At 48.4% G+C, this 26,389-nt stretch overlaps 1 protein-coding gene and 1 long non-coding RNA gene across 4 annotated transcripts; one reads left to right on the forward strand and one right to left on the reverse strand.

Annotated features, from left to right (window-relative positions):
* Nucleotides 1–1,610: 1,610 nt before the first annotated feature.
* GGT1 (gamma-glutamyltransferase 1) lies at nt 1,611–25,739 on the forward strand. Of its 3 annotated transcripts, none has more exons than XM_034438560.3 (13): nt 1,614–1,772; nt 2,474–2,638; nt 4,736–4,863; nt 6,161–6,250; nt 7,142–7,334; nt 9,179–9,336; nt 12,156–12,305; nt 19,127–19,263; nt 19,472–19,656; nt 20,546–20,673; nt 22,753–22,865; nt 23,803–23,916; nt 24,291–25,739. In XM_034438560.3, the coding sequence occupies exons 2-13, from the start codon at nt 2,478–2,480 to the stop codon at nt 24,432–24,434; spliced, it is 1,701 nt and encodes a 566-aa protein (XP_034294451.1). In that variant the 5' UTR covers nt 1,614–1,772; nt 2,474–2,477; the 3' UTR covers nt 24,435–25,739. The 3 variants fall into 3 exon arrangements, 2 of the variants coding, with proteins under 2 accessions (XP_034294451.1, XP_034294456.1); XM_034438565.3 differs by having other exon boundaries at nt 1,632–1,772; nt 22,753–22,879; nt 24,291–24,427; XR_015730310.1 differs by lacking the exon at nt 22,753–22,865 and having other exon boundaries at nt 1,611–1,772.
* Nucleotides 23,649–26,153, reverse strand: LOC148111687 (uncharacterized). The gene is made up of 2 exons (XR_015730311.1): nt 26,018–26,153; nt 23,649–25,012 (listed from the first exon to the last, which is right to left on the reverse strand). It is a non-coding gene; the product is annotated as an uncharacterized LOC148111687 (long non-coding RNA).
* Between the last annotated feature and the right edge of the window lie 236 nt (nt 26,154–26,389).

Here is a 26,389-nt window from a genome sequence, read left to right on the forward strand (position 1 = left end):
GATTTTGGTCCTGATGCAATCAGCCATTCTGGAGGAACATTTGGTGGGAGGATGAGCTCGTCTCACGCCCAGGCATGCCGGAGGATGAGTACCTTCTCATCCCAGAATGCAACTTATTTATTCAGTGACTCGTTTTATTCCAGTTGCCTTGTGAAACTGGCAATCTTGCAATACTGGAAGGGCTGTTATAAGGAAGAGGGTGTGGATTTCTTCCCCACAGCTTTTGAGGGCAGCAGAAGAACGGGTGGTGGAAGAGGAGGCAGGGAAAACCCACAGATGACGAGCTCAGGAGGATCTGCCTGGCCCAGAGAGCCTTGAGGCGGGTGGGGAGGGGGGTGTCGTTACTTCCTGCTTTTAAAAGGTTAAAAAAAAAAAGGCTCTGACGATCACAGCTGTACCATGCAATCGTCAAGCCTTTTTTTAACCTTTTAAAAGCATTTTTTACAACCTATTTGCCCGAATAGGTTGTAAAAAAATGCTTTAAAAAAGTTTTTTTTAAAAAGTTGGCAACGCCCACCCAGTCACATTACCCCCCACCAAGCCACTCCCACAGAACCAGTAGTAACAAATTTTACATTTCACCACTGTAGCAAACCCTATCATAAGAAAATATTTTTAGTATTTAGTATTTAGCCTTTCATCAAAGTGAGAGCAGAGTCAGGCAAGGGTGATTGGTGGTCTAGAAATTTTATAACTACGTAAGTTTAGCTTTATTTCTCTGTTGCAAAGCAAGAATTTGTAGCTTTTGCTTTGAAGTTGAAACTGAATGCTTGCTGAAGTACATTACAACAAACCAAATGCCTAAAGCTGTTTTGTTCAAAAGCCGATCTTCTGTTTGGAAAAATGTCCTGTGATCCATTTTTCCAAACATCAAATCAATGAAGAACATAATCTGAGATGTTTTTACTAAGCCCAAACACCAGGATTTCTGAAGAAGGGCTGCCCAGGTCCCACATAGAGCATTTGGTAGTGAAATAAAACGGCACTTTTCCTGAAAGTATGGGGTGGTTGTGCTGCGCTTTCCCCGTCCACTCAGGAGAGAGGCGTGAGACAGACCAGCGGCCTGGCCCGGTCCCTCGATCCCTCGTCCTCTGCAGGCCAACCAGGAGGAGCAGGAGCCCAATCTGGCAGGGAGGAAAGGGTTGGCCGATGGGGCAGCAAGTCAATGACCCTCCAGTATTGACTCACTCTAAGGCTCTGCAAGGGAGGAGCTGCAGGAAGCCGGGGCCCGGGAGAAAGCAGGCCTGCCAAGCCCTATAGGCACACACATCAGGGAACGATGGGGCTGGTGGGGACCTGCTGCTCTCGCCTTGAATAGCAGCAACAGCAGCAGCAGCAGCAGCTGGGAGCAGGAAATGTGGACTTCAGAGTCCTGGTGGTCCAAGATGGACTCTTCCTCATGGCTGCTGGAGACCCCACCTGGTGACCCCCAAGTTGGAATGCGAGGGCTTTATCCATGAAGAGCTGCAACCAGGGCAGTTGTGTGGTGGTGGGAAGGCTCGGGCTTCAGGAGCCAATGGAAGGGAATTTTTGCCAGGGAGCTTCTCCAGGCCTGGGGCTGCTGCCCCCCTGAGCTTGTCCTGTTGCCACAAGAGCTGTCCTCCCTTCTGCAGAAAGATCGTCCAACATCTGAGAGCCTTTGATCTTCACCAGCTCTTTCAGCGTTTGTCTTTCCAGAGAGATCCCACAAGGGAGGAAAGGAAGGAATCCCCATAGATTGCTTTGGGATCAGAAGGAGCCTTGCTTCCGGACGTTGCTCCACACAACAGCAGGTAAAGTTGGCAAGAACACACCTCCTGTCGCTCATCTCACCCCACCTTCAGCACATATGGGAAGAGAGCACTGAGGCTCTGGACTTCAGGTTGCAGGTGGGGGTCTGTACTGACATCGGGTCATGCTGCTTGCACCTCATTCGGGAGGCACCACACAATGGACGGCACAATCTGTTCTTGTCATGACTTGAGGCTACCCTGGTTCTTTGGGAGGTCTTCCTTTCTGGTGAGACACAGAAGAGGGAGGGCTGTGGGGAGCAGGAGGGCTACAGGAGGGGGATCCATTGCTGATTTGATCGGGGGGGAGCATGATTTGAAATAGGGTCAACATTCCTATTTGTTCACAGGGCCCATCTTTGTTACCTTGTAGACAGCCTTCATGACAACAATGAACATGAAGCCATTATCTGCTTATGTATTTGAAATAACCGGTTATGTTTCTGTCTTCTGGGGCTCCCGAGCAATGTCACATTTCTAGAAATCCAATAAAAACATAGGAAACCTCAAGACATTTGAGACCAAAGCAGCAACTGAAGCCATTGATCCCGAGAAGCTTCACCCACCCCTCAACCAGACCTCTCTCCCAATGCTTGGCTGTCCGGGGAGGGTTGCATGTCCCTCTGTGGGGTGAACTGTCCTCGTTTCTGCCTAGGCTGCTTTCTGGGGCTTCTGCTAATCCGCCTCTCCTTTTCTTTCTCAAGAAACATGAACACGAAGCTCTTGAAGATCGGGATCCTGATGGCGCTGCTCTCGGCTGTTGCAATTGGTGTTGGGCTGTTCTTTGGCCTGCGCTCACAGCCACAAGAACACATCTACGCAAAGGCAGCAGTGGCTACCGATGCAGGCCCCTGTTCAGTCATTGGGAGGTAGGTGTTGCTGGACAACAGCTGCATATTCCCAGAAGCCCCTAATCTGGTCTGGGCAGGAAAAGGCTGCAAGCCTTCATTTTTTCAAAAGCCACAATCCAGACCGCCTCCAAATGACGTCTGAAGCTCCACCACAGGAATTTGCTGCTACAGCCAAATAAAAGAGCCAGTGTGGTGGCATGGTTAAGACCACAGGCTAGAAACTGGGAAGCTGTGAGTCCAGCCCCACCTTGGGCACATGGCCCATTGAGACACCTTGGGCCAGTCACTCTCCCTAAGCCCGAGGAAGGAAGGAAGGGCAAACCACCTCTGGAAAAACTTTTTTATTTATTTATTTTATTTTATTTCGAATTTATATACCGCACCTTCTCCCGAGGGACTCAGGGCGGTGTACAGCCAGATAAAAACATACAATACAAACATTAAAAACAATTAAAAGGATATATATTAATTTGGCCCCAATTTAAGATAACAAACCAATTAAAAATATGTTAAAAAATATGTTAAAAAATATGTTAAGCCAGCCCGGCTTGCTGGAAAAAGAAAGTTTTAAGGGCATGGCGGAAGGCACCGAGGTCTTGGATTCTCCTTATCTCAGGGGGCAGCTGATTCCAGAGGGTAGGTGCCCCCACAGAGAAGGCCCTCCCCCTGGGAGTCACCAGCCTACATTGTTTGGCTGATGGCACCCCGAGGAGGCCCTCTCTGTGGGAGCGCATAGGTCAGTGGGAGGTCATCGGTAGCAGCAGGCGGTCTCGAAGATAACTAGGTCCTATGCCATGGAGCGCTTTAAAGGTGGTAAACTTTTAAAGGTGGTAAACCTTGCCAAGAAAACTGCATTTCCAGGGCTCAACTGACTTGGAGGCACAACAAACAAGCCAATAAAAACCCTGAAACAGAACAGTCCTTGCTGCTCCTCACTGTTACCCTTTTGTTTCAGGAGTATAATTTAGAGGTATGAAGATGTTTTTGCATCTGTGTCCTTCAATAAATTATTGGGTGTAAAATGTCATTTCTGATCTATTACATATCTATCAGCAGGTACCAACTGGCTAGCCGGCTGCCTCTTCTCCTGCCCCCCCACCACTCTCCCCTGCCCATCTAATTCTAACCCTAATTTTAATTCTAATTCTAACCTTAAATTCTAATTCTAAAATGATGTTGGCTTCTTCCACCAGTCACTGCTGGATCTGAGACCTGCAGCCTGAACAAAACTAAAAAATGTCTGGCTTGCTTTAGCACCAGCAACTGGCTAGATGCAGCCTCAGAAGTTCTTGAGCAGCAGAACAGAACAGAATAACAGAGTTGGAAGGGACCTTGGAGGTCTTCTAGTCCAACCCCCTGCTCAAGCAGGAGACCCTATACCATTCTGGATAAATGGCTGTCCAATCTCTTCTTAAAAATCTCAAGTGATGGAGCAACCACAATTTATGGATACAAGCTATTCCATTGGTTGATTGCTCTGTCAGAAAATTTCTCCTTAGTTCTAGGTTGCTTCTCTCCTTAGTTTCCATCCATGATTTCTTGTCTGGCCTTCTGGTGCTTTGAAAAATAGATTTACCCCCTTTTTTGTGGCAGCCCCTTAGATATTGAAACACTGTCATGTCCCCCCACAGTCCTTCTTTTCATTTAACTAGACATACAGTTCCTGCAACCGTTCTTCATATGTTTTAGCCTTCAGACCCCTAATCATCTTTGTTGCTGCACCTTTTCCAAAGTCTCAACATCTTATTTGTAATGTAGTGACCAAAACTGGATACACTATTCCAGGTGTGGTCATACTAAGGATTTATAAAGCGGTACAAATACTTCATGTGATCTTGACTCTGTCCCTCTGTTTAGGCAACCAAGGATTGCATTAGTTTTTTGGGCAGTTGCAGCACACGGCTGGCTCATGTATAAGTGATTGTCCACTATGGCTCCAAGCATCTCCAAACTTCTGCATGGTTGCTAGTCTTGGATTTCATGAGACCATTGGGAGAATCTTCTAGTTTTGGGGAACTCCTTTGGCCAGCTGTGATCTCCTTCTGTCTCCTTGCTGCCCAGGCCTTGAGCTCTGTCCTGGGAAGGTTCACTCGATGTTTATCTTTCACCATGCAGGGACATCCTTCAGAAAGGGGGATCCGCTGTGGATGCTGCCATTGCCAGTCTCCTGTGTATGGGCCTGATGAACCCCCACAGCATGGGCATTGGAGGAGGCCTTTTTTTCACCATCCTCTCAACAGAGGGTAAGGAGGGCAGGAGCTGTGGTAGCCTTGTGTGGGGATTCCAGAAGATGTCATGGAAGACATGACTGGACTTTCCAGCTCTGCTGATTGGTGGCCTTTGCCTGCTTTTGGCATGGAGAGTAAAATCACCATGTTCTGAAAACAAGTGGGAGTGATAAGACAATACAAGAGCCTTGGTAGTACAGTGGTTTAAGGCACCCTGTTATTAAGCTGGTTGTTAAGACCAGCTGCCTGCAATTACTGCAGAGTTCGAATCTCGCCAAGGCTCAAGGTTGACTCAGCCTTCCATCCTTTCTAAGGTAGGTAAATTGAGGACCCAGTCGTGGGGGCAATAAGCTGACTTTGTATAAATATACAAAAGGATGAAGGCTATTGCTGAGCACATTGTAAGCCACCCTGAGTCTCCGGAGAAGGGCGGCATATAAATCAAATTAAAAAAAAAAAATACACACACAGAGGCAGCCATGCTAGGATCTTGTATGAGATCTCCTGAATGGTTGCCTTATTCAGCATGTTAAAATAGGTTGTGCACAGCACCGTAATAATTAGAAATAGAAAGGATTTGTGAGTTTATAGTACAGCATATGAGTTCACAGAAGTAACCTCAGATACTTGATGACTTTTCTTCATTTGGGTTAATGTTCACCAAGATAAGGGAAAGTTGGCATGCTGCCAGCAAAGTGCCAGAGTCTACATATGTTTAACTATTTTCAAGGATGCTCCAGGAATATAAATTGCTTCCATAGGTATGGGGAGAAAACTTGGGTGCTTCAACCCCTACTCAGCTTAGAAGGTTGTCTGACTTTTCACAGAGACACACTCACACAAAAGATTATCTGGAACATGAAATAATTCCTTCTGGGAACAAGGTTGGGGGTAGGGGTGGGCCTGGGGTCAGGAGGAGTAGAGCCATCTGGCCTTCTTCTTTTCTAATAAATAAGATTTTGGTGACAGACCTCTCCTACTCCTGTTTGGCGACATTGCCCATAAAATGCTGTCATATTTCAGATATGTCTGCTGGGCCAAATGACTACTTAGCTATCGAAAACTACTGGTAATGCTTCTATTTCAAAAAATAGGAGTGAGGTCAATGTCAAAGGATGTACAGAGAAATAGGTGATGACTGACTGCTGAACCGGCATAGAGGTGGGGCATCCATAATAACTTTTGTTCTTGAAAAGTTAACCTTTCTTTGAATTATGCCTTGAAGATATCACTCAGAAAGCCTGGATAGGTTTATGCATTGACTTGCCAACAGGGAGGCAGCAGAACCTTATCTTGTTCCTTACCTTCCAAGGGAAAGTGGAAATCATTAATGCCAGGGAAGTGGCACCCAAGAATGCATCCCGAGACATGTTTGGCAACAACACTGCTGTGTCCCAGAAAGGTAAAGCAAGAGGCACACACCACCAGTAGTGGCTGGCTGCACAGATGAGCGATTTCCTCATGAGCTTGGGATCAAGGGTCCATAAACCTCAAGAGAGTCTGAAGGTGACCAGGCTCAGAAATGTGTGGAATGGCTTGGCTGGCAAGGACCACACACTGTGTGCAAGAAGGTCCCTAAGGATCTCAGGTCTTCTGTGGTCTTGTGCATCTACTCACTTTAGCTTCTTGCCTGTTATCTAAGCTGGGTGGTCATCAGAGAGTCTCTAGGGCAGTGGTCCCCAACCCCCGGTCCGCGGACCGGTGCCGGGCCGTGGAGTACCTGGCACCGGGCCGCGCAGCGGCCGGGGGACATGAACGCTGCAGCGCAAAGGCTCCTGGGCCGTGCGCAAAAGCTCCTGGGCCGTGCGCAATGGGCCGTGCACAAAAGCTCCTGGGCCGTGCCCCCACCCCTGCGTGCGCTCAGCGGGCCGCGGCGATAAAAAGGTTGGGGACCACTGCTCTAGGGGACCCTGCACTAAGCAGGAGGTCCCTTCTAGCCCTATGATTCTTGGCCTTGAAAATTCAAACTAAGAACTAAAACCATAGACTTGGCATAATTATTGATTGTACAAGTTGTAAAGATGTCTACCCACAAACTACATGACCACCTACAAACTCTACTCAAAATGAGTGTTTCTTTCTTGGACATTCACAAAACTCAGTGGAGAACAGGGGTCAACAGGAAGAAGGCATTGCCTAAGTCAATAACTCTTGCAATCTAGCTCTGGGCACTCAGTTTATAGCGAAGGAGGAAATAGATTATGGGTGGAAAACAAAATTATGTTGATGGTCCTGGATGATAGGGGAGTGGATTGGCTGGAGTCTTGATCTCTTTGTCCTCTGCTTGCTCCAGGTGGATTGTCCATTGCAGTTCCGGGAGAAATCCGTGGCTATGAAATGGCCCACCGACGACATGGCAAACTGCTTTGGAAGGAGCTGTTTCAGCCCAGCATCCAGTTAGCCAGAGAAGGCTTCCCTGTTGGTAAAGGCCTGGCCAAAGCCCTGGAGTCCAGGAGCAGTGAAATTGAAAGCATCCCGTCCTTGTGGTAGGAGCAGGGAGCACCTCAGCTCAAGGCAGTGCATGTCCTGCTGGGTGGGTGGGTGGGTGGAAGACGTGACTCTTCTCAAGATGAAGTTCCCGAGGGAGGTTGCAGGGGGGAGGGCTACCTAGGTCAACTCAGGGACCAGCTGGAAAGGAAGGGAGGGAGGGAGATGGGAATGAGAAGGAAGGAAGGAAGGAAGGAAGGAAGGAAGGAAGGAAGGAAGGAAGGAAGGAAGGAAGGAAGGAAGGAAGGAAGGAAGGTGGGCTTCTCAGTCATGGCCAGTGATGGTCAAGATCTTGTAAAACGAATACCTCTTTTTAGGCTGGAGCCCAAAATCTGAAGGGAAGGCCCTTTCAAGACCATTGTGCAATTTGGGGAAGATCTCCTGCAGCATTCCCCATAGAACCATCCCCAGTGTTGGCCCCACAAGCCTTTTATCAGCAGGTCAAACCTTCCTCTTTGTCTAGGGCCAGTTAAGGTGACCACTCCCTTCCAGTACATCTGGCTGCTTCTGCTGCTTCCTGGTGGCATTTTAGGATTTGGTGTCTAAATATGGAAGCAGCATGAAAAAGTGCTGCAATGCATTGGGCGTTTCAGGTTCCTGAATGGGGCCATGTTCGGGGTCTCCCCAACAACCTCCTTTTTGTAAGATTCCTTGAACAGCAGAAGGGTGAGGTGGCCTCCTTATCTCTACTGCAGCCACAAAGGTTTCCCAGTCAGCATCTCAGCTCTGCTAATTGGGGTGAGAGAGGCTAACGAGAGGCCCTTGGAACACGGGTGACAGAGAATAGGATACGTGGCAGTGAGAGGCTGTCACGGTTCCATGTGTGGCTGGAATTTGAGGCCGTAGAGACACCCATGTTTGTTCACTGATTAATTCTGCCTCTTATGGAGTAAGATAATTAGAAACCAGCAGACAAGAGGTGCAGGAAAGGGAGAAGCTGAGATCAAGCCAATCGTGTGTGTTTCGTAAGCAGGTTCCTGCTAACTTTTACAGTGAGAACGAGGGGCCGCATGACTCCTGACATGATCTAAGTTATGGCTTTGTTTTCTTTTAATTTTCTTTCCACACAAAAACCCACCCTAAGAAGGGGCATGATTTGGAAAAAGTATAACGTGAACTCACTTTTAAAAGGGGGGGGAGGTTGCGCTCACTTGTGGCTTACCCACACACATCTTTTTTCTGTACAGAAAAAAGCTTTAAACGATCTCTCTATCTGGGATAACATAACTCAATGGGGCACATTGGCTTGGTGGGAGTGGCTTGGTGGGCGTGGCAGGGGAAGGATACTGCACAATCCCCATTCCCTCCTCATTCCTGGAGGAAGGATATTGCAAAATCTCCATTCTCACCCCACTCGGAGGTGGTATTTGCCAGTTCTCCAAACTGCTCAAAATTTCCACTCCTGGTTCTCCAGAACCTGTCAGAACCTGCTGGATTTCACCCCTGCTCTGTAGATATTTTCACGGCCCTCTTTCTGGTTCCTGCAGTACACAGGTCCTCAATGGAAGGCAGGCTGGTTGCAACTGTTTTTTCTGCGGTTCTAATTATCTGTTGAAGTTTGTGTCTGTCTTGCTTGGTTGCAGAGCCAAACCAGGCAGTTATAGAGGTGCAGATGACAGACTCAATAATTCCTCTGTAGAACTGAATCAGCAGATCTTTGAGCAGCCTGAGCTTTCTGAGTTGGTGCAGGAAGTTTCTCAACCTTTAAGAAGTGTGGACTTCAGTTTCCACAGTTCTGGCTGGGGAATTCTGGGAGATGAAGTCGACACCTCTTAAAGTTGCTGAAGTTGAGAAACTCTGGCAGAGCTCGTGGCTCTCTCTCCAATAACGCCTTTGTCCTCAGTGAGGTCTTCTGCAAAAGCGGGAAGGTGCTGCAGGAGAAGCAACTCCTCCGCCTGCCCAAACTGGCCAGCACCTACGAGACCATCGCCAACCAGGGCGCGGATGCCTTCTACACTGGCAACCTGGCACAGCAGATGGTGGCTGAGATCCAAAATGCAGGTGAGCAGCAAACTGTCTACAAAGCAGGGGGTCAGTTGTCATTTTCTCCTTTGGAAGCATTTCCACAGCCCAAGCAATACAGGCAGCCAATAGAGGCTGGTTTCACCATCTGCCTATTCTGCTTAAGCAAAACAGCTGGTCCTGTCCTGCTGTGCTGGGACTGCTGGTTCTGATTGCAGCCCTGCACTCAGTGTTGGGTCTATCCCACTGGAAGGCTTACGCATATCAAAGTCCCTCCTTCTGGGGGGGGGTGTTCTGCTACCCACTTAGCAAAACCTGTTCCATGGCAAATTATAATAAATGGGGATATTTGCTCCAAAAGTGTCCCGCTGAGGACACTGCCCTGTAGCCTGTCTTGGGGGCATGGGGGGAGACACTCTGCAAATTGGCCTTGCCACAGAACTGTAATGGACCATGTGGGTGTCCTTGGGGGATGAGGGGAAAAGAAGCTGCCTAGGAAGCAACCAGACAAAAGAGAGAGGAGTCCCCAGGGGCTAAAGTAAAATGAACAGAAAAAGAAACATAGAAATAGATCTGCATTAATGGATCAAATACTTTTGTGGCGGAGGGAAGTTTGTATCTTCCGACTTGCAAGATTTTGTTCATGCAGTCTTACAGTAAGGGAGCTTTAGCTCACCTGGTTGGGTTTCCTATCTGGTTTAGCTAGGAGCCGTGGTGGGTTGCCCCCGGTTTGGACCAGTTCGCAAGAACTGGTAGTAAACCAGCGGGAGGCTCTGCCCACTGACCCGGATATCATCAAAGTTGATCTGCACATGCACAGAAAATTCTGAACATGCGCAGAAGAGCACACGTGCACGTGAGCGAAGCAAACACTCATGCACAGGCACGATGCAAAATGGTAGTAAAGGTAAGTAGAACCCACCCCTGGCTAGGAGGGTTGACAAGAGTCCAGCGTTGTGGGGCCTACACACAGTCACTCATGCCCTCGTTACTTCTCGTCTGGACTACTGCAACGCTCTCTACATGGGGCTCCCCTTGAGGTGCACTCGGAGGCTCCAACTGGCGCAGAGTGCGGCCGCGCGGGTGGTGATGGGAGCGACATGGAGTTCCCATGTGACACCTCTCCTGCGCGAGCTGCACTGGCTCCCGGTGGTCTTCCGAGTGCGCTTCAAGGTTCTGGTTATCACCTTTAAAGCGCTCCATGGCTTAGGACCTGGTTATTTACGGGACCGCCTGCTACCACCAATAGCCTCCCACCGGCCAGTACGCTCCCATAGAGAGGGGCTCCTCCAGGTGCTGTTGGCCAAACAATGTTGGCTGTCGGCCCCCAGGGGGAGAGCCTTCTCTGTGGGGCCACCTACGATTTGGAACGAGCTCCCCCCGGAGATACGTAGGATCCCGGATCTGCGTACCTTCCGCCGCGCGCTTAAGACTTTTCTATTTTATCAAGCTGGCCTGGCCTAAATCTTCCCCCTTTTTAAATGTGGAAATTTTAAATTTTTAAATTTTAAATTCGTCTTATTTATAGGGGTATGGGTAAGGCGTTTTAAATTGGGGAGCCATTTTAGATTTAATTCTGTTTTAAACGTATTTTAATTGTTTATATTGTATGTTTTTTAATTTTGGCTGTTCACCGCCCTGATTCCTTCGGGAGAGGGGGCGGTATAAAAATCTAATAAATAAATAAATAAATAAATAAATAAATAAATAAATAAATAAATAAATAAATAAATAAAGGATGCCGCTGAGTTGCAGAATTCTTGGGTGAACCAAAGGTGGGGAACATGGCAGGCAGCCACAGAGGGCCAGGCATTGTAGGTGAGGGAATTCTGTGGAAGATATAAGAATCCGGGAGTGATCACATTTACACCATTTAAGATTATATTTCCCTTTGGAAGTCATCCTAAATGCCATAGTTGAGAGAGGGAAACATTTGTTTTGCAGTGATGAATGCAGACTGTCAACATCTCTGGTGCCAATTGTTGGTACTGCCATCAATGCTTCTGGGAAGCCCCTTTGTGGGGCTCTATGTACTTTAGCTTCCAAGAATTGGTGGTGGAAAGAGAATCTTGAGATGGCATTCAGAAAGCCACTTCAAATACCTATAGATGAAATTAAGAAATACTGTTCAGAAACTGGCTGAAAATTTGAAAGGAAGGCTCCTGGCCTGGAGCATAAACTCACTTTGGAGAGAGCAGGTCAGCTGAGAAGTCAGGTGCCATGGGACATCTGAACTGTAGCAGTAACTTTCTGATATGGGGCAAGAAGGGGCTTGCTGCCTCTCTAGCTCAGACCGCAGATAATCGATCCTCCTTGGAGAAGCCGGACTGGTTTGTGGAGCCCTCCAAACCTCAAAGCACATCTTAGTAACTTAGAAAGCTAATATTTGGTCTCAGTAGCCTGGTAACTAGAACCAAATGGCTGAGAGTCAGAAGCATTCAAGAGAGTTTTAGAAAATGTGTCTCCCAGGGTGGGCACCAACTTTGCAAACTCTTTCCCTCCCTGTGGGAGGTGAGGGCTGGCGTGAGCCCCTCTGCAGCCCTTGGAAAGGGCTTCACCCCACTTTCAGACTCATCTGCAAAATAGAGCATTAAAAATACACGATATAAGTTCAAGAATACAAATCAAACCAGAATTAAAATTAATGAAAGTTAAGAGCAGATAAAGCTTAGAAGATGTGCTTTTATTGTTAAATATTGGGAGAGGATGCCCAACGCTTCTCCCTTTATCTGGGTGCCATGTGGTAATGTTCCCCCGTGAGCAAGACAGGGCTCCTGGCAGTGGGCACACCAGAGCTGGGGATCTGTGCATCATCTCTAAATGGCCCAGTTGTCAGGATTACCTTCCTTCTGTTGCAGGCGGGATCCTTACCATGGAGGACCTGAGGGATTACCGACCAACCCTGGAAGAAAATCCTTTAAAACTGCAACTTGGCCAATTCAGCATGTATGTGCCCAGTGCTCCTTTAAGTGGTCCTGTGCTGGCCCTGATCCTCAACATCCTGAAAGGTCAGGATTCTTCCACCTCTTTAATATTTATACGGTTTCATTGGGACATTCCCTTTTTGGGAGGGTTGCAAAATTGCCCCCAGAACTGGAATGCCAACTCAGCTTCAACAGTATAAGTGGGGGGGGGCGCGATGGGACTATGAACTATGAAAAATGCTGCAACAGGATTACCCCAAGAAGTGGCACCCTGTTGGTTTCAGCCCAGAGGTCCCTCCATACCACTCCCAATGGGTTAAAGGGGCCGTCTTCTGATCTGGAGACAGGCAGTTTTCTTTGGCTGTTTTGCACAGTTTTTAGGGTGTCCCTCAATTGGATGGACTGCCAGATATTTTAAAATTGCCTCTCTGTCTACTTTCTCTCCCTGTGGATGCCCTTAGGTCGGCTTGTGCTGTTTCCTTTTCCATCTGGGCAGCAGGCCTTCGGTCTCTCCGAAGCTCTGCTAAGGTGGTTTGACTTTCCCAATCCCTCCTGGGGCAGGTGAGTGGGGGGGGGGGCTAAGGACAAGGACAGGACCCCAAGGTTTGAAATGCAGAACAGTTGGTGGGGGGAGGTGTTATATAGGTCAATGGAAGAGGCAGGACAATTCTCAGTAACAGCAGCTCTTTATTAATATAACAGTGAAACCCAGCAGCCAGCTCATCGGACATCTTGCCCTTTTATTGGGAGCTGTCAGACGGCTTGGCCAATCAGATTTGAGCATTTTTTCACCGGTTTGGCAGACTGGAGTGTAACCTACGCCCACTCCTATTTAATATGTAACACCCCTCCCCTCTTAGACAGCACAATAACCAATCATCAACAGTTACACAAAACATAGTCACGTAGATAGGTGGGGTGTTGTTTAGTCCTAGTTGACCTGTGCAGGTCAGTTGGTTCCTGGGTGGTGGCCTGAATGGATGGCCCTGCTGCTGGCTCTGCATTCGCCAATGGAATAATCTGGATTGCGTCGTGAGGCGTGGTTGGGTTTTCCAGGCCCATCCCCTCCGGGAGTCTCCACTGGAGTCTTGGTTCCTCAGGCGAGTGCTCCCGCTGTACAATCGTGTTTGAGTCAGAATTAGGAAACTGCCTATTTTGTTGGCTGGGGTCTCTAGGAGTTAGGTCTTTATTTGCTTAGGCTATCTCTGATTGCCTCAGTGCTGAGTGTTCAAGACGGCCTCAGATTTGGTCCAAGTGCCATGATCACAGTCTGCCGTCCTCCAGCTCCACTTTATATGAGCGAAGGCCAGTCATTTGTACCACCCATGCAGAAACTCAGAGGGCATCCCTGGCATAATTGTGAGCATATACTTTAGTTCCCACTTCAAAGGATCTGATTTTCCCAGTTGAGTCGGGAGGAGTTTCGACTACATAATTGGGATGCAAACGGTCTAATTGAGATCAGATCCTTCTTCCCATGAGTAACTCAGCTGGGCTTCTGTTTCTGGTAGCACTCAGGGTGATGTGTTGGACTAGCAGGAATTTATCTGAGAGTCCCTTGGGAGTTGGGCGGCATAGAAATGCGACAAAAATAAATAAATAAACAAATAAATAAATAAACAAACAAACAAATAAATAAATAATCTATTCGGGCTTGCCAAACGCCTGGGCCCATTCATGAAAGGGCTTCCTTAGTCGATCTCACCATCTGCTCAACCTGTCCACTATTGGCCGGGTGGAATGGGATAACCAGGGCATGTGGAAACATTCGGCTAAGACCATTTCAAATTGATTAGCTGTAAATTGTGGCCCGTTATCTGACACCAACAGATCAGGGAGGCTGTGCATTGCAAACAGTCTCCTCAATACTCGTATTACTGCTTCTGCTGTGGTGGATTGCATAAAAAATATCTCCAACCATTTCGAGTAAGCGTCTACCACAATCAGAAACGTTTGCCCTTTTACTGGTCCCACAAAATCTATATGCACCCGGGACCACGAATTCTTGGGTGTTTCCACACTCTTTAGCAGGGGCAGAGGGAGGTGCCGGTCTGGAATCCTGGCAAGGTGTGCAGGTGGCAACCCATTCTGTTATATCTCGGTCCATATTAGGCCACCAGACATACCTCCTAGCCAACACCTTCATCCTGACTATTCCAGGATGTCCTACATGTAAGACCTCCAGCACTCCCCATTGTAACTTGGGGGGTATGACCACCCTTTCCCCCCATAACAGACAACCCTTCATTACAGACAATTCGGTTCGACGCATATAATACGGTTGCAATTCTCCCTTCATGGGAGTGGTCAGCCAACCCCTTAACACATAGTTCAAAATTTGTTTCAAGTGAGTCTCTCTATATGAGAGCCGCGCAATCTCGGCTGCTGTAATAGGGCCTGCTGCAATGTCCTTAATGAGGAGAACCATGGCGGCAGGGGCAGGGTCCTCCAATAGTTCGGGTAGCAGGCAACGGCTGAGTGTGTCCGCGTGACTCAGGGACTTGCCCGGTTGGTAGACCAACTGGTAACTGTAAGCAGCCAGGAAAATAGTCCACCTGGTCACATGAGGGGACAATGTCCATGGTGTGGGGCGGTCACCGGCCAATAAGCCCAGCAGGGCTTATGGTCAATGATGAGGTCAAAGTTTCTCCCATAGAGATAGTCATGGAATCTCCAGACCCAAGCAACCGCAGCCAGCGCTTCTATGTCCAGCTGGCTGTAGTTACGCTCTGCAGAGGACAAGGTCCATGAATAAAACACAATGGGTGCCTCCGTGACATTGGGCATGCAATAGCTAAGGACTGCCCCTACCCCGAAATGAGAGGCGTCATAGGACAGGACTAGGGGCAAAGTTTTGCTGTATTGAACCAGCATGCTGTCAGAGGACAATAGTTTTTTCACAGCAGCAAAAGCGGTAGATTCAGCCCGGCCCCAGGTCCAAACAACCTTTCCCCCCAAGAGTCTATGCAGCGGTTCAGCTATTGTTGCTTTCTGTGGTAGGAAAACGCTATAGAAATTTAGCAAACCCAGGAATGCCTGCAATTCCATTTTATTCTGAGGAGTGGGGGCATTCCGAACTGCTTTAATTTTACTGTCAGTGGGGTATATCCCCGAACCGTTGATCAGATACCCTAGGAACTCTACTCTGGGCGCAGTGATCTGGCATTTTTCTCTTTTGACTTTTAATCCAGCTTCTCTGAATCGCGTTAGGATTCAGTCGGTTGGGAGTTCAGTCTTATTTGTAGCTGACACCAGGACATCGTCGAAATAGGATACTACCCCGGGACTACCCTGTAATAATCCTTCCATTAAACTCTGAAATAGATCTGGTGCCACGCTGACACCAAATTGTAGACGGCAGCACTTAAATGCCCCTCTGTGAGTTACTATTTTTTGCACCTCAGCTGTCGCATCATCTACAGGCAATTGTTGGTATGCTTGAGCCAGGTTGAGCTTAGCAAACGTATTTCCTGCTCCTAATGAATGTAACAAGTGCTGAACGATAGGAACAGGATAGGTGCTCTGCTATAAGGCCTTACTGAGTGTACACTTATAGTCTGTGCAGATGCAGACTGAACCGTCAGCCTTTATCGATGTGACTATAGGGGTCTCCCAGCGGGCATGATCGACCGGTTCAAGGATCCCTTGACCAATTAGTTTATCTAATTCCTTATCAATTTTTGGTTTAAGGGCAAGGGGGACTCTTCACGGTTTCAACCAGATTGGTGCAATACCTGGGTCTAAATTGAAAGTTATAGGCATTCCCAAGCCGCTGCTGAAGACATCCTCGAATTCTCAGGTTAGGTTGTCTGCGCTGTCAGGTTAGGTTGTCTGCGCTGCCCAAGCCGCTGCTGAAGACGTCCTCGAATTCTCAGGTTAGGTTGTCTGCGCTGTCATTGGCAATGGCGTTTATTCCAGTCACTCCCATTCCTAGGGCCTTGAACCACTCCAACCCAAGCAGGCTTGGTAACTGGCCGCCGACAACCATAATTCTCAATCCTTTGAACTCGATCTGGAAAACCCGGTGTCAATTTCCATCCGGACCATGACATGTAGCTTCTTGGTCTTATTTGTATTGCCCTGTCTAATGCTTGTCTGGTAAGCATCCTTGGCTTCCGTAGGTCTCTCCCCTCCTTGCCGGGGCTTCCAGGGCTGCGATTTTCTGGCTCCCTGTGATGTGGGTGTTTGTCTTGTCCAGAAAATCGCAGGCTGGCTGTCATGGCAGACCCTTGCCAAATGTCCCTTATGGTCACACCGTTGGCATGTCACATTTCGGTATCTACAGGCTGCCCGAGGGTATCTGCCCCCACATCCTGTACAGGGAGGCTGCTTGTCCTCAGACTCAGGGTTGACTTTCTTCTTTTCTGCCCGGAGGCGACATATGTCATCTTCCTCCTCTGTTGAGTCCTTGTGTTCGTCATTCTCTCAATGCACAGAAGTTTTTTGGCGCAAAGTTGGCGAGCTACTATTATTTTGAAGCGCTGCCGCTGACTTGCTAGATGACTCTGCAGTTCTGGCTTCATCTAGTGCAGTCTGCAGAGTGAGGTTAGGCTTTGCTAACAATTGCCTTTGCAAGCTTATGTCCCTCACTCCGGTAATAATTTGCTCTAACAGCATATTATCCAGCTCCCTGAACTCATAGTATGCTGCAGCTTTTCTTAATGTCGCTATGTATTGGTTAACTGTTTCTCCCTCTTCTTGCATTCTCCGGTGAAATTTGCGCCTTCTCACAAACTTTGACTGTACTGGTGCATAATGTGCCTGAAGCATGTTTTATAGCATTGCCGAGGCTCCTGCCTATATGACTGTGGGCGTGATCAATGCCTTCGTGGTGTCAAAGACTTCAGATCTGCAATAATTGAGGAAGAGGGCCCTCTTCCTGTTGTCCGAGAGACCGAGAAGATCATTGGCCTCCATGAAACACTCAAATCTCTGCATGTACGAGTCCCACTGGTCTGTGGCTGGGTTGAACAGTGGGGGAGGAGCGAGGGTGGTCATTTTGGCCCAAAACAGGACGTGCTCGGTTGCACCACTAGACGATTCTCTATTCCTCTGGCTACAGTGGTGGCTCTGATCAGCTTTTTTTGTTCTGCATTTCTTCCAATCCCACCTTCGTTGCCAGTGTTAGATAGGTCGATGGAAGAGGCAGGACAATTCTCAGTAACAACAGCTCTTTATTAATATAACAGTGAAACCCAGCAGCCAGCTCATCGGACATCTTGCCCTTTTATTGGGAGCTGTCAGATGGCTTGGCCAATCAGATTTGAATATTTTCATGCCAGTTTGGCGGACCGGAGTGTGCCAGTTTGGCGGCAGACCACTCCTATTTAATATGCAACAGGAGGGTTAGGTAGGGGGCTGAGCCCAACAACATTTTTTGGCTGCCACCAGAAATGTCCCATCCCACCCGGAGAGCTCATGGTGGGAACTGTGTGTGCCAATTGATGCATTTGGCAGCTTCACATCCCTCTTCATTGATGTTTCTGTATTGCCAGGCAAGGTTTCCTTCCTTATCTGCTGGCCTTTTGAGGGCATTTTCACTGCCAGCCTCATCACTTTTCCTTGTTCCTTTTATTGGTTTTACCTTGATTTCTCGGTTGTACGGAGCTTTGGTTTGTGTTAGCTTTAATTGCATTTTTATTATAACTTTAGATGGCCTCAATGGTTTTTTAAAGCTACTGCCCACCCACCCACCCAAAGGCAGAAATGGAGAAAAGAAGCAAATCACATGAACCAAATTATTTTGCATTTTTTGCACTTCTGTTTGGGAGGTTTACCTGAAGGCATTGCATCATTTTGGCTGCTTAAATGACTCCACTCAGGGAGAAATGGTCCAAATGAAATTGGTGCTTCAAGAGGTTTCTACTCCATGAACCTCTTCAAACCTCCCGGACCCCCATTTAAGAAATGTTCCAATTCCAGGGGGGGATATTGCTCAATTCCATCAATCTTATACACTCCCCAGGCTCTTCCAGTGGATTCCTTCAGAAATCTTTTGCAAGGTATGGTATATTACTATATATACAGCAGAGCCTGGGATTCCTCATGTGCTCTCCTGCTGGTCTTGCTTCCATTCAGGCCCCTCTGATGTTTGACCTTTTGATCCCTTCTTTTCTATGGCACATCCATTTGCCTTCACACACACACACACACCTGTAGCCCCACCCCAAAGCTCGTTCACCCCCTTACTGTTTCTTGTGCTTTTATCCAAACCTCAAGATCAGCCATATGCCATTCCGTTTCTGTTCCGTGCTGAACCTCTGGCATTTCCTTTCATTTCACAGGCTTCCCCCTTGTCACGTTTCACTTATCCCCTACAGCAACCAACCTCCATATTCACCTAAAATATTCCATAATTCACATTTATTGTGTAAGTTTTCTAAATCAAAGAAGGTGTAATAAACATTCATGTCTTCTTTAGCGAATGTAGGGGAGCAGCCACACTGCACTTCCCAAATGTTGTCCATTTCTACCTGTGCTTTTTCAGGTCAGAAGCCTCACAAATCCACTTTTGCATTCACTGCTGCTACTTTTCACTTCCGGTCAGAGCTGAATGAAGACAGCTCCCAGCTATGGCTCCAATTTGGTGTTCCAGCAGGAATTGTGAGTCCAGGAAAACCCCAAGACACTAACATACTCTTTCTGGCATTTCCTCAGGTTTCCCCAATGACTCCATGGACACTCCTCTTCAACCTCCCTCCCACACCCATCTTTCTCAGCCAGGTTTGCTTCAGATAATCCTTGTTACAACCATCATTTCCTACCATCTCATGGAAAACTTGCATCAACTTACTGTCTTCATCCAAGTTTGAGCTACCAATGGCAGCACTTGGCTGGTCTAACCTCTGGCTTTGGTGGCCGATGGACCCTGACATGCCTGATGTTTGTTCTCGATCTCCCGGCAGGCTTCCGGTTCTCTAAGAACAGCACCCAGACTCCGGAAGAGAAAGGCTGGATGTACCATCGCATCTTGGAAGCTTTCCGCTTTGCCTACGCCAAGAGGAGTTTACTTGGGGACCCTGCGTTTGTCAACCTCACAGAGGTAGCTCCGTGCCCTGCTCTGCTCCTTTCCTACCCTCCTCCCAGCTGAACAGAGCTGAGTGACTCCGCTGTATTTTGCTGGGGGTCCTGAGCTGAGAGACAAGCTGGCCATCACATTAGTTCCTCAGGAAAAACCCAAGGAAGGCCATCAGCCTGTGAATTATCACTTGCCTTTCCCTGTAGGGTTTCTCTTCCATTCTTCCATCTAGGTGATCAGAAACATGACATCAGAGTCCTTTGCCAACAGCCTGCGGGTCAAAATCACCAACACTACCCATAACATCAGCTATTATGAACCAGATTACTACACTCCGGAGCCTGCTGGGACATCCCATGTCTCGGTCGTAGCTGAGGATGGCAGTGCGGTCTCGGCCACCAGCACCATCAACCACTAGTGAGACTTCAGGATGGAATGGCTGCTGGAGATGGGCTCAGTCAGGCTCAGAGGCTGCCTTTTCCAGCAGGGTCAGGGCTGAGGGGCTCTGGGAGGACCATTCTCCAAATCGTGGCTTTTCCTCCACAAGCTCCAGGCTCCCGAAGCCGGGGAAGGGGGAGTGGCCCATGGAGGCTGGAGAGAAGCCAAGGGAACTGGCCCCATAGCACCTGGACGATTGCCCACCCAAATCTTGATCTGAGCGTTCATCTTTCTGGATGGCATTGGGGTCTGTGTGTGTGAATGCATGTGCAAGCAGGAGTGTTGTTCTATTGTTTTGTTGGCGAGAGCTAGTTGTGTTTGTTTTTTCCAAAGAGCCCCCAACCGGAGCTGGAGGGTGCCCATCTTTGCTTGCCATCCCCTTATTAGCCAATAATTTGCTTGCCATTACCCTTATTAGCCAGGTAAAGGCAGCTTTCCCTGCCCACCTCCTCACAGCCACACTTCCATTGTGCCATCTGCCATTGCTCCCCACAATCTTTCCCCTGCCCCTCTTCCTGAAATGGCTGGGGGTGCATGACATGCTCCTTCCCCAGATATGTCCTGGCACGGCCCCACCCCTCTGCTACCTTCCTTCCCCCTCTAGACAAGCCTTGAAACACCTACGTCTCCCAGGCCTTTGTATGCCAGTCAATCCGGTTTTTGCACCAGCCTCGCTTTGCTAAGTTTGGATGGAGAAGCCTCTGGCAGCTCCTTCTGGGAAGAGGGCTGGTGATGCCTGGGCTCTGTGCAGGGGCAGTAGGACCCCTGTGGCCTCGGAGCTTCAACATTTCCAGGAACGGGTGGCAGGAAAGCTGGGTGCAAAGAGGAGCTGCTGTATGGACCCCCTTTCTCTCACCCACCTCCGCAGCTTTGGCTCCGACCTCCGTTCCCCTGTGAATGGCATCATCTTCAACAACGAGATGGATGACTTCAGCTCCCCCCACATAGTGAATGGCTTCGGGGTCCCCCCTTCGGTGGCCAACTTCATCGCCCCAGGTAAGGCTTTGCTTGTGCACTTCTCCGCCTGCTGCTTGAGCAAAGCATCCGGCCCACTCCAGACCCCTCTCTGGGGAGGGTCTCCTCTAGGCAGCCTCTGCATCCCCCCTCCCCCCTTGAGCTCCCTGCGCCTCTGCAGCCATGGAAGGAGAGGCAATCCATGGAAAGGCCTCCGCTGCTTCCAGGGAGTGAGCCAGACTTAGCTGACTGCCATTCCCCTTCTCCCAGGGGTCATGGGTGTCTGCAGTGTGTGGTCAAAAGAGTCAAGATGGCAGCCATCTTGGGAATGCAGTCCAGCTTCCCAGCTGGGAGGGGCCACATTCCAGGCAGAGTGGAGAGAGGTTGAGGGGGAAGACAAGAGTCAGAGAGAGGGAACAGCTCCTCCTTGGGAGTTCCCGGAGGATCTCTTGAATGGCACAAGGAGGCTGCTGGAGTTGGGCCAGATTTATTTATTTATTCATAGAATTTATAGGCTGCTCATCTTACCTGTCTAGAGATGAGAAACCATAAAGGAAGCTGCTTAGATTGGTTTCTGGAGTCTGACAATAATAATACAGCCTGGAGGCTCCAAGCCCTTTTCCTGGTTTGCTGTTTGAGATTCTGAGATTGATTCTGAGATTTCTCTGATAGTTAGAGGTCCCTACATAAATTCCCTTTGTTCACCTGTAATCCTTTTGCTCTCTGGGATATTCATCTATTTTCTCCAGGTGATAACAGGTCTTTTATACAGATCAGAATAATACTGGTAGAAAAAAAATGTTTGGAGACATTGTTCTTAGCCCTATCTTATGTTAGCTCTGGAGATTTTCCTTCAGGCACTCACTGCCGACGTGAGCCGCATTCTGAGCTTTATTTTTGTCCTTATCCCCCGCCCCCAATTAATTCCTTTCCAGATATTTTTCTCTTCCCAATATTCTGGCAATGGTTACTTTTCACAGGCCATACAAATGCCTTTGCTATTGTCTTCGCTTGGTCTTTCAGAAGGTCTGAACAAGGGGTGGGTTTCTACCGGTTCGCCCCGGTTCAGGTGAACTGGTAGTGGCGGCGGCGGGACGTTCCACCCACCCGCCCGGACATCATCATGGATGCTCTGCGCATGTGCAGAAGGTTCTGTGCATGCGCAGACGTGCCACAAGCGCTCACAGTTCTGAGCCAGTAGCGAAACTAAGTGGAACCCACTGCTGGTCTGAGCCCCACTTACAGCACAGACTCCCAAGTCCAACTGACCCTCCAAGGGTTTTCTGGGAGAGAACCCATCCAGGGGTTCTCTCCCAGAACCCCTTCATCAGAACCCCTGGACACACAGACTGACCCCTTTCCATGGTTCCTTTGTTGCTCTAGCATGGGAATCACATTTCTCCCTTTATGGCAGGGGAGATTTTCCCTGATTCAGGGAGAATAACCGCTTCTTTATGTTGATTGCAATGCCCTCTAGAGGGTTCCCTGATTCCCTCTAAGTTGTGTTGCTTACAAAAACAGGGGGATTCAGCTTGTATCTGAGACTCATTGTGAGGGATAACAGCGCTGTGAAATGGCCTAGAAAGCAGCTTGCCAAGGGGAAGATTGTGGGAAGGGCTCCTCCCTGTTTCTTCTAGGATTTAGTGCTCAGAATATTTTCCACTTGAGCCTGTATGATCAGCTCTTACCCAATCACCCAATCACTGCATCAGAATCTGGGATGACAGCAGGCAGAGAAGGGTGAACCCCAACTGCTTAATTCAGCCATGGTCCCTGCCATCCAGACCAGCACCAAGAAGCCCTGCTTGTGGACTTGCCCAAGGGGAGCTCTGTCGCAGGCCTGAGAGAAGGGAGCCTTGTAGATCTGTAGAAACATAGCAAGGACTCTGTCGAGGGTGATGAAACCAGCCGTTCTTGCAAGGAGAAGTTACATTTGTAAGATGCTGGTTGGCCAACCCCTCTCATGTGCTCTCATCTGTACAGGAGCAAAGGAAGGGCTGATTGGAACCAGCCCATAGTTCACAGGATATTTACTACTACAATTATACTGGCTAGTGGTTTAAGTGGCAGGTTCAAGGATCGTGTCCAGCAATGCATCTCACCTGGCTCCATCCCCAACAGGTAAACAACCTTTCTCATCCATGTGTCCGACTATCCTGGTGGATGAGAAGAACAAAGTCAGGATGGTGGTCGGTGCTTCTGGAGGGACAAAAATCACAACAGCAACAGCCCTGGTGGGTCATGCTGGGTAGGCTGAGGGATGTTTTTGGAGACCACCTCGTCTTGCTCTTTCAAGAAACCCTGGACCCTGTAGATTCTCTATCAAGCGGGGACAGGCAGTACTCATGGGCACCAGGGCAATTTGTGGGCATCTCCCTCTATGACTCCTTTTCTCCTCTGGGGATAGCAATGTGCCTACCAGGACCAGAGATTTTCATAAATCAACTGTGGAGGACCCCTAAGGAGGGCCTGGCAATAGGAGAGAAGGTTAACTGAGGTTACTTGAGGTCTGCAAATGGGATTGAATAGATCCAGTAAAGGAGATCTATGCAGTGCTTGAGAGAAAGAAAGAGAAGTGACTTCCAAAGGAGATGCTCACCAGGTTTTCACTCAGGTTCTTGAACAGACCATCTTTGAAGCGCTGCTAAATTTTGTCTTTCTGGGGGGGGGGAAAGGGACATTTAACCCCCATAGTTACATCAATTTTGTGCTCTTTGACATAGAATGAATATCTATGCTTGGGTTTAGCTGCACCTGTGAATTGGGGAAGTTGAAAGGAAGATGGAGAGAAAAGGTTGACAGGTGTCTCTCATCTAAAGTTATGTTTGGATTTGAAAGCCCCCCAAAATTGAAAGTTTGAATCGTAAAATTGGAATCACAAACCTTGAAAAAAGTTTCAGTTCACCCCATGTTGAAATTCTTGGTGGCATTGAGCTTTCCATTCTTATCTATCTCGCACTCAGCCTCTTGGGGGAAACAGTTGTTGGTTAAAGCAATGATCAAGTACATCTCAAAGCTCCTTGGCAAGACAGACATTTTACTGAGCAGCTAAAGCTCCTCTCTGGTCTCTCCCAGCTCATCCTGGATTCATGGATCCCTGGAAAGAACATCAGTTTCAGTCCTGCCAAGAGATGCTTGGAGACCTAATCCCATACCTTTTCTTTTGTGCAGACCATCATCAATGCCCTGTGGCTTGGCTATGATGTTAAGGCTGCTGTGGAGGAGCCGCGAGTTCATAACCAGTTGTTCCCCCCGGCTACACTTCTGGAGAAAGATGTGGAAAAGGTCTGTTTTAATAACGGAAGGAGCCGGGTTGGGGTTTAGCCCAAAGGGGTCAACAGCGGAAGGGTTCTTTTTCAGGAGTGTCTTTCCCACCTCTGCCACATTGTTGTGCAGTTGGGCAGCTGGGGAATCAGAGGGCTACAATTCTGAAAGACATGCAGAGTCTCAGGTTGGGTGAAGTGACTCCCTTTAGCTCAAGATGCTTTCCGAGTTGTCCAATCCATCTGACAGGTGACAGAACATCCCTGGGAGCAGCTGTCTCTTGACTGAGCACAATCATCTCTGCCCCCCAAGGCAAAAGAGTCTGATGTAAGAAAATGTTCTTGGATCTCTTGAAGATAATGGTGTGTAACCTGGTTTTTCCTTCCTGGGTCTAGGAAATTGAAGAAGACCTGGTGAAAAGGAAACACGAAGTCAAGAGGACCAATGAAGGTGCTGTGGTACAGGCCATTCTCTGGACTGAAAATGGTTGGGCTGCAGCCTCCGATTCCCGGAAAGGGGGCTTTCCAGCAGGATACTGAGCTGGCCAGCTACACATTATTCAGAAGGTCCACGTTTGACTGGCTCACCACTTTCTACAGATCTCTGGAGCAAGTGATTCTGTCTCTCACCAATGTGGGGTGTGTGGTAGATTTATAATGAACTTGGATAATGAGATGACCATGGGACCATTGTACACTGCTTCATTGACAAACACTATAGATGTAGAGATATGGGGGGAAGGGGAATCCAGCTGTTGGCATCAGCTTGTCCTTGGCATTACTTAAGGATCCACAGTTCATTGCTTCCTTGGTAGATCACCTGCTGAATGCAGGAATTGCTATCCAGGCTTCCTGGAGAAAGCCAGACAACCCAAAGTGGCTTTTGTAGCTTGGCGTCTCTGGCAGCAGAAAAGGCATCCTGGTTGCTTCCACTGGCCCCTCCCAAATGGGCCAGCAGGTGGTGCTCTACACCCAGCAGAAGAGGAGTAATGAATTCCCCTCCCTCCAAATGTCACTGTTGGGTGGGGTGAGAAGCAGATGCTCTCCACGTGGGCTGTCAGCAAACACCTGTTTTGTCCAGGTGCAAGGAAACCTGATAACGGGGCCACTTTCTGATCCTGGTTCAGAAGACAAACGGAGGGATGTGAGAAGACTTGGGTCTTGGGAGAGAGACAGACCTCTCTGTCCCCTTTGCCAGCCATGCCCCCTTCGGCTGCCCCAGCTACTGTTGGGGCTGATCCACCCTCCCTCAAGCCAGAGTGGGCTGGAAGGCAGCTCCCAGAGAGGGGAGGGCTGCACTCTAGAGGGCCAGGCTGTTCCCAGTGCCAGGCATCACCCACCCACAGCAGAAGCCAAAGGGTTAGTGCCAACCAAATTGGAGCCAGGGTCAAAAAGAAAATTACTTCAAAATAGCTACATATAACAAGGGTATTTCTAATATTTTCATTCCTTTCTCAAGTCTCATGCCCCAGATATAACCAAATGATTACTTCCCATCATTGAGAAAACTACTTATTCATTCAGCCTAAAACTGCATGTCCTTTTTGTATAGATTCTAGTCAAGCTTCAACATGTTTTTGGCAAGTCTGTGGCCAACTAGGTATTTCCCCATTCTATGCTGGGCATCTGATGGATCATTTTCTAAGTAAGGGACTTTCTGGCTGTTGCATTTCATCTATTTCTCTGTATAATTTTAAATTTTGTTTCTTTCAAAGGGTTTTTGTGTGTCATATAACACTTCCTGCCATGGCTTCACCATTAATCAGATAAACTGGGAGGTCCAGTTTGGAAAATGTGACCTATCACTTAACAATGCCTCTCTTCAGTGTGAGGAGGAAACTTCAATGAGACTATGTGTCAGTCTTGTCCCAGCTAGGTCCCTAGGAAAGGAAGACTCTCGACTCCCATTTGGTGAAAGTGATAGGTTCTTTGACTAAGGATGGCAGAGTTGACACTATGATTTATTTTTCATATTATGTAGCCCAAATTTAATTATCCTCCTCCTCCTTAAAAATGAGGTGAGGTTAATTCAGAGATTTTCTTTAGAGGAAAACTTGCTGAAGATAATCCAAATCCATGGAATTTGGTTGGGGCAATAAAACAAGGGAAGTTTCTTCAGTTACCTGAAAGAGACCAGAAATTATGCAGCTGTGCAGGAGACGGATAATCAGTTTCTTTTGATTACAGGGTTTCTCATAGTCTGCATTCATTCCTTCAGCATCAGGATGGGCAGTCTTCTAGAAACTGGGCTTTCTGGAAACACAGTACCCGTTTTGGGATCAAGAAAACCAATAAAAGTGAGTGCAATCCAAGCGCCTCCCAGCACAAAAGTGGGTAGAGATGTGTTTGGAACCAAGACAATGAGCAGGCTGGCCAACTGGAGCCCCAGAGGATGAGCTGCCCATTGCTCCCCAATCTTGGTGTCCCACTGAGAAGGACAAACACCGGATCGCCTGGCCAAAGGGGCCAAAGGGAAAGCTGCCCATGTTGCACTG

Source organism: Pantherophis guttatus, chromosome 17 (genome assembly GCF_059756535.1).
Source record: "Pantherophis guttatus breed Tessera chromosome 17, ASM5975653v1, whole genome shotgun sequence".
In the NCBI taxonomy this organism is placed as follows: Eukaryota; Metazoa; Chordata; class Lepidosauria; order Squamata; family Colubridae; genus Pantherophis; species Pantherophis guttatus.

Coding starts and splice junctions, on each gene's coding strand:
- GGT1 (XM_034438560.3), top strand. CDS start 2,478: ATGAACACGAAGCTCTTGAAGATCGGGATCCTGATGGCGCTGCTCTCG. Junction 4,864..6,160: donor CACCATCCTCTCAACAGAGG/GTAAGGAGGGCA, acceptor TTACCTTCCAAG/GGAAAGTGGAAATCATTAAT. Junction 6,251..7,141: donor CACTGCTGTGTCCCAGAAAG/GTAAAGCAAGAG, acceptor TGCTTGCTCCAG/GTGGATTGTCCATTGCAGTT.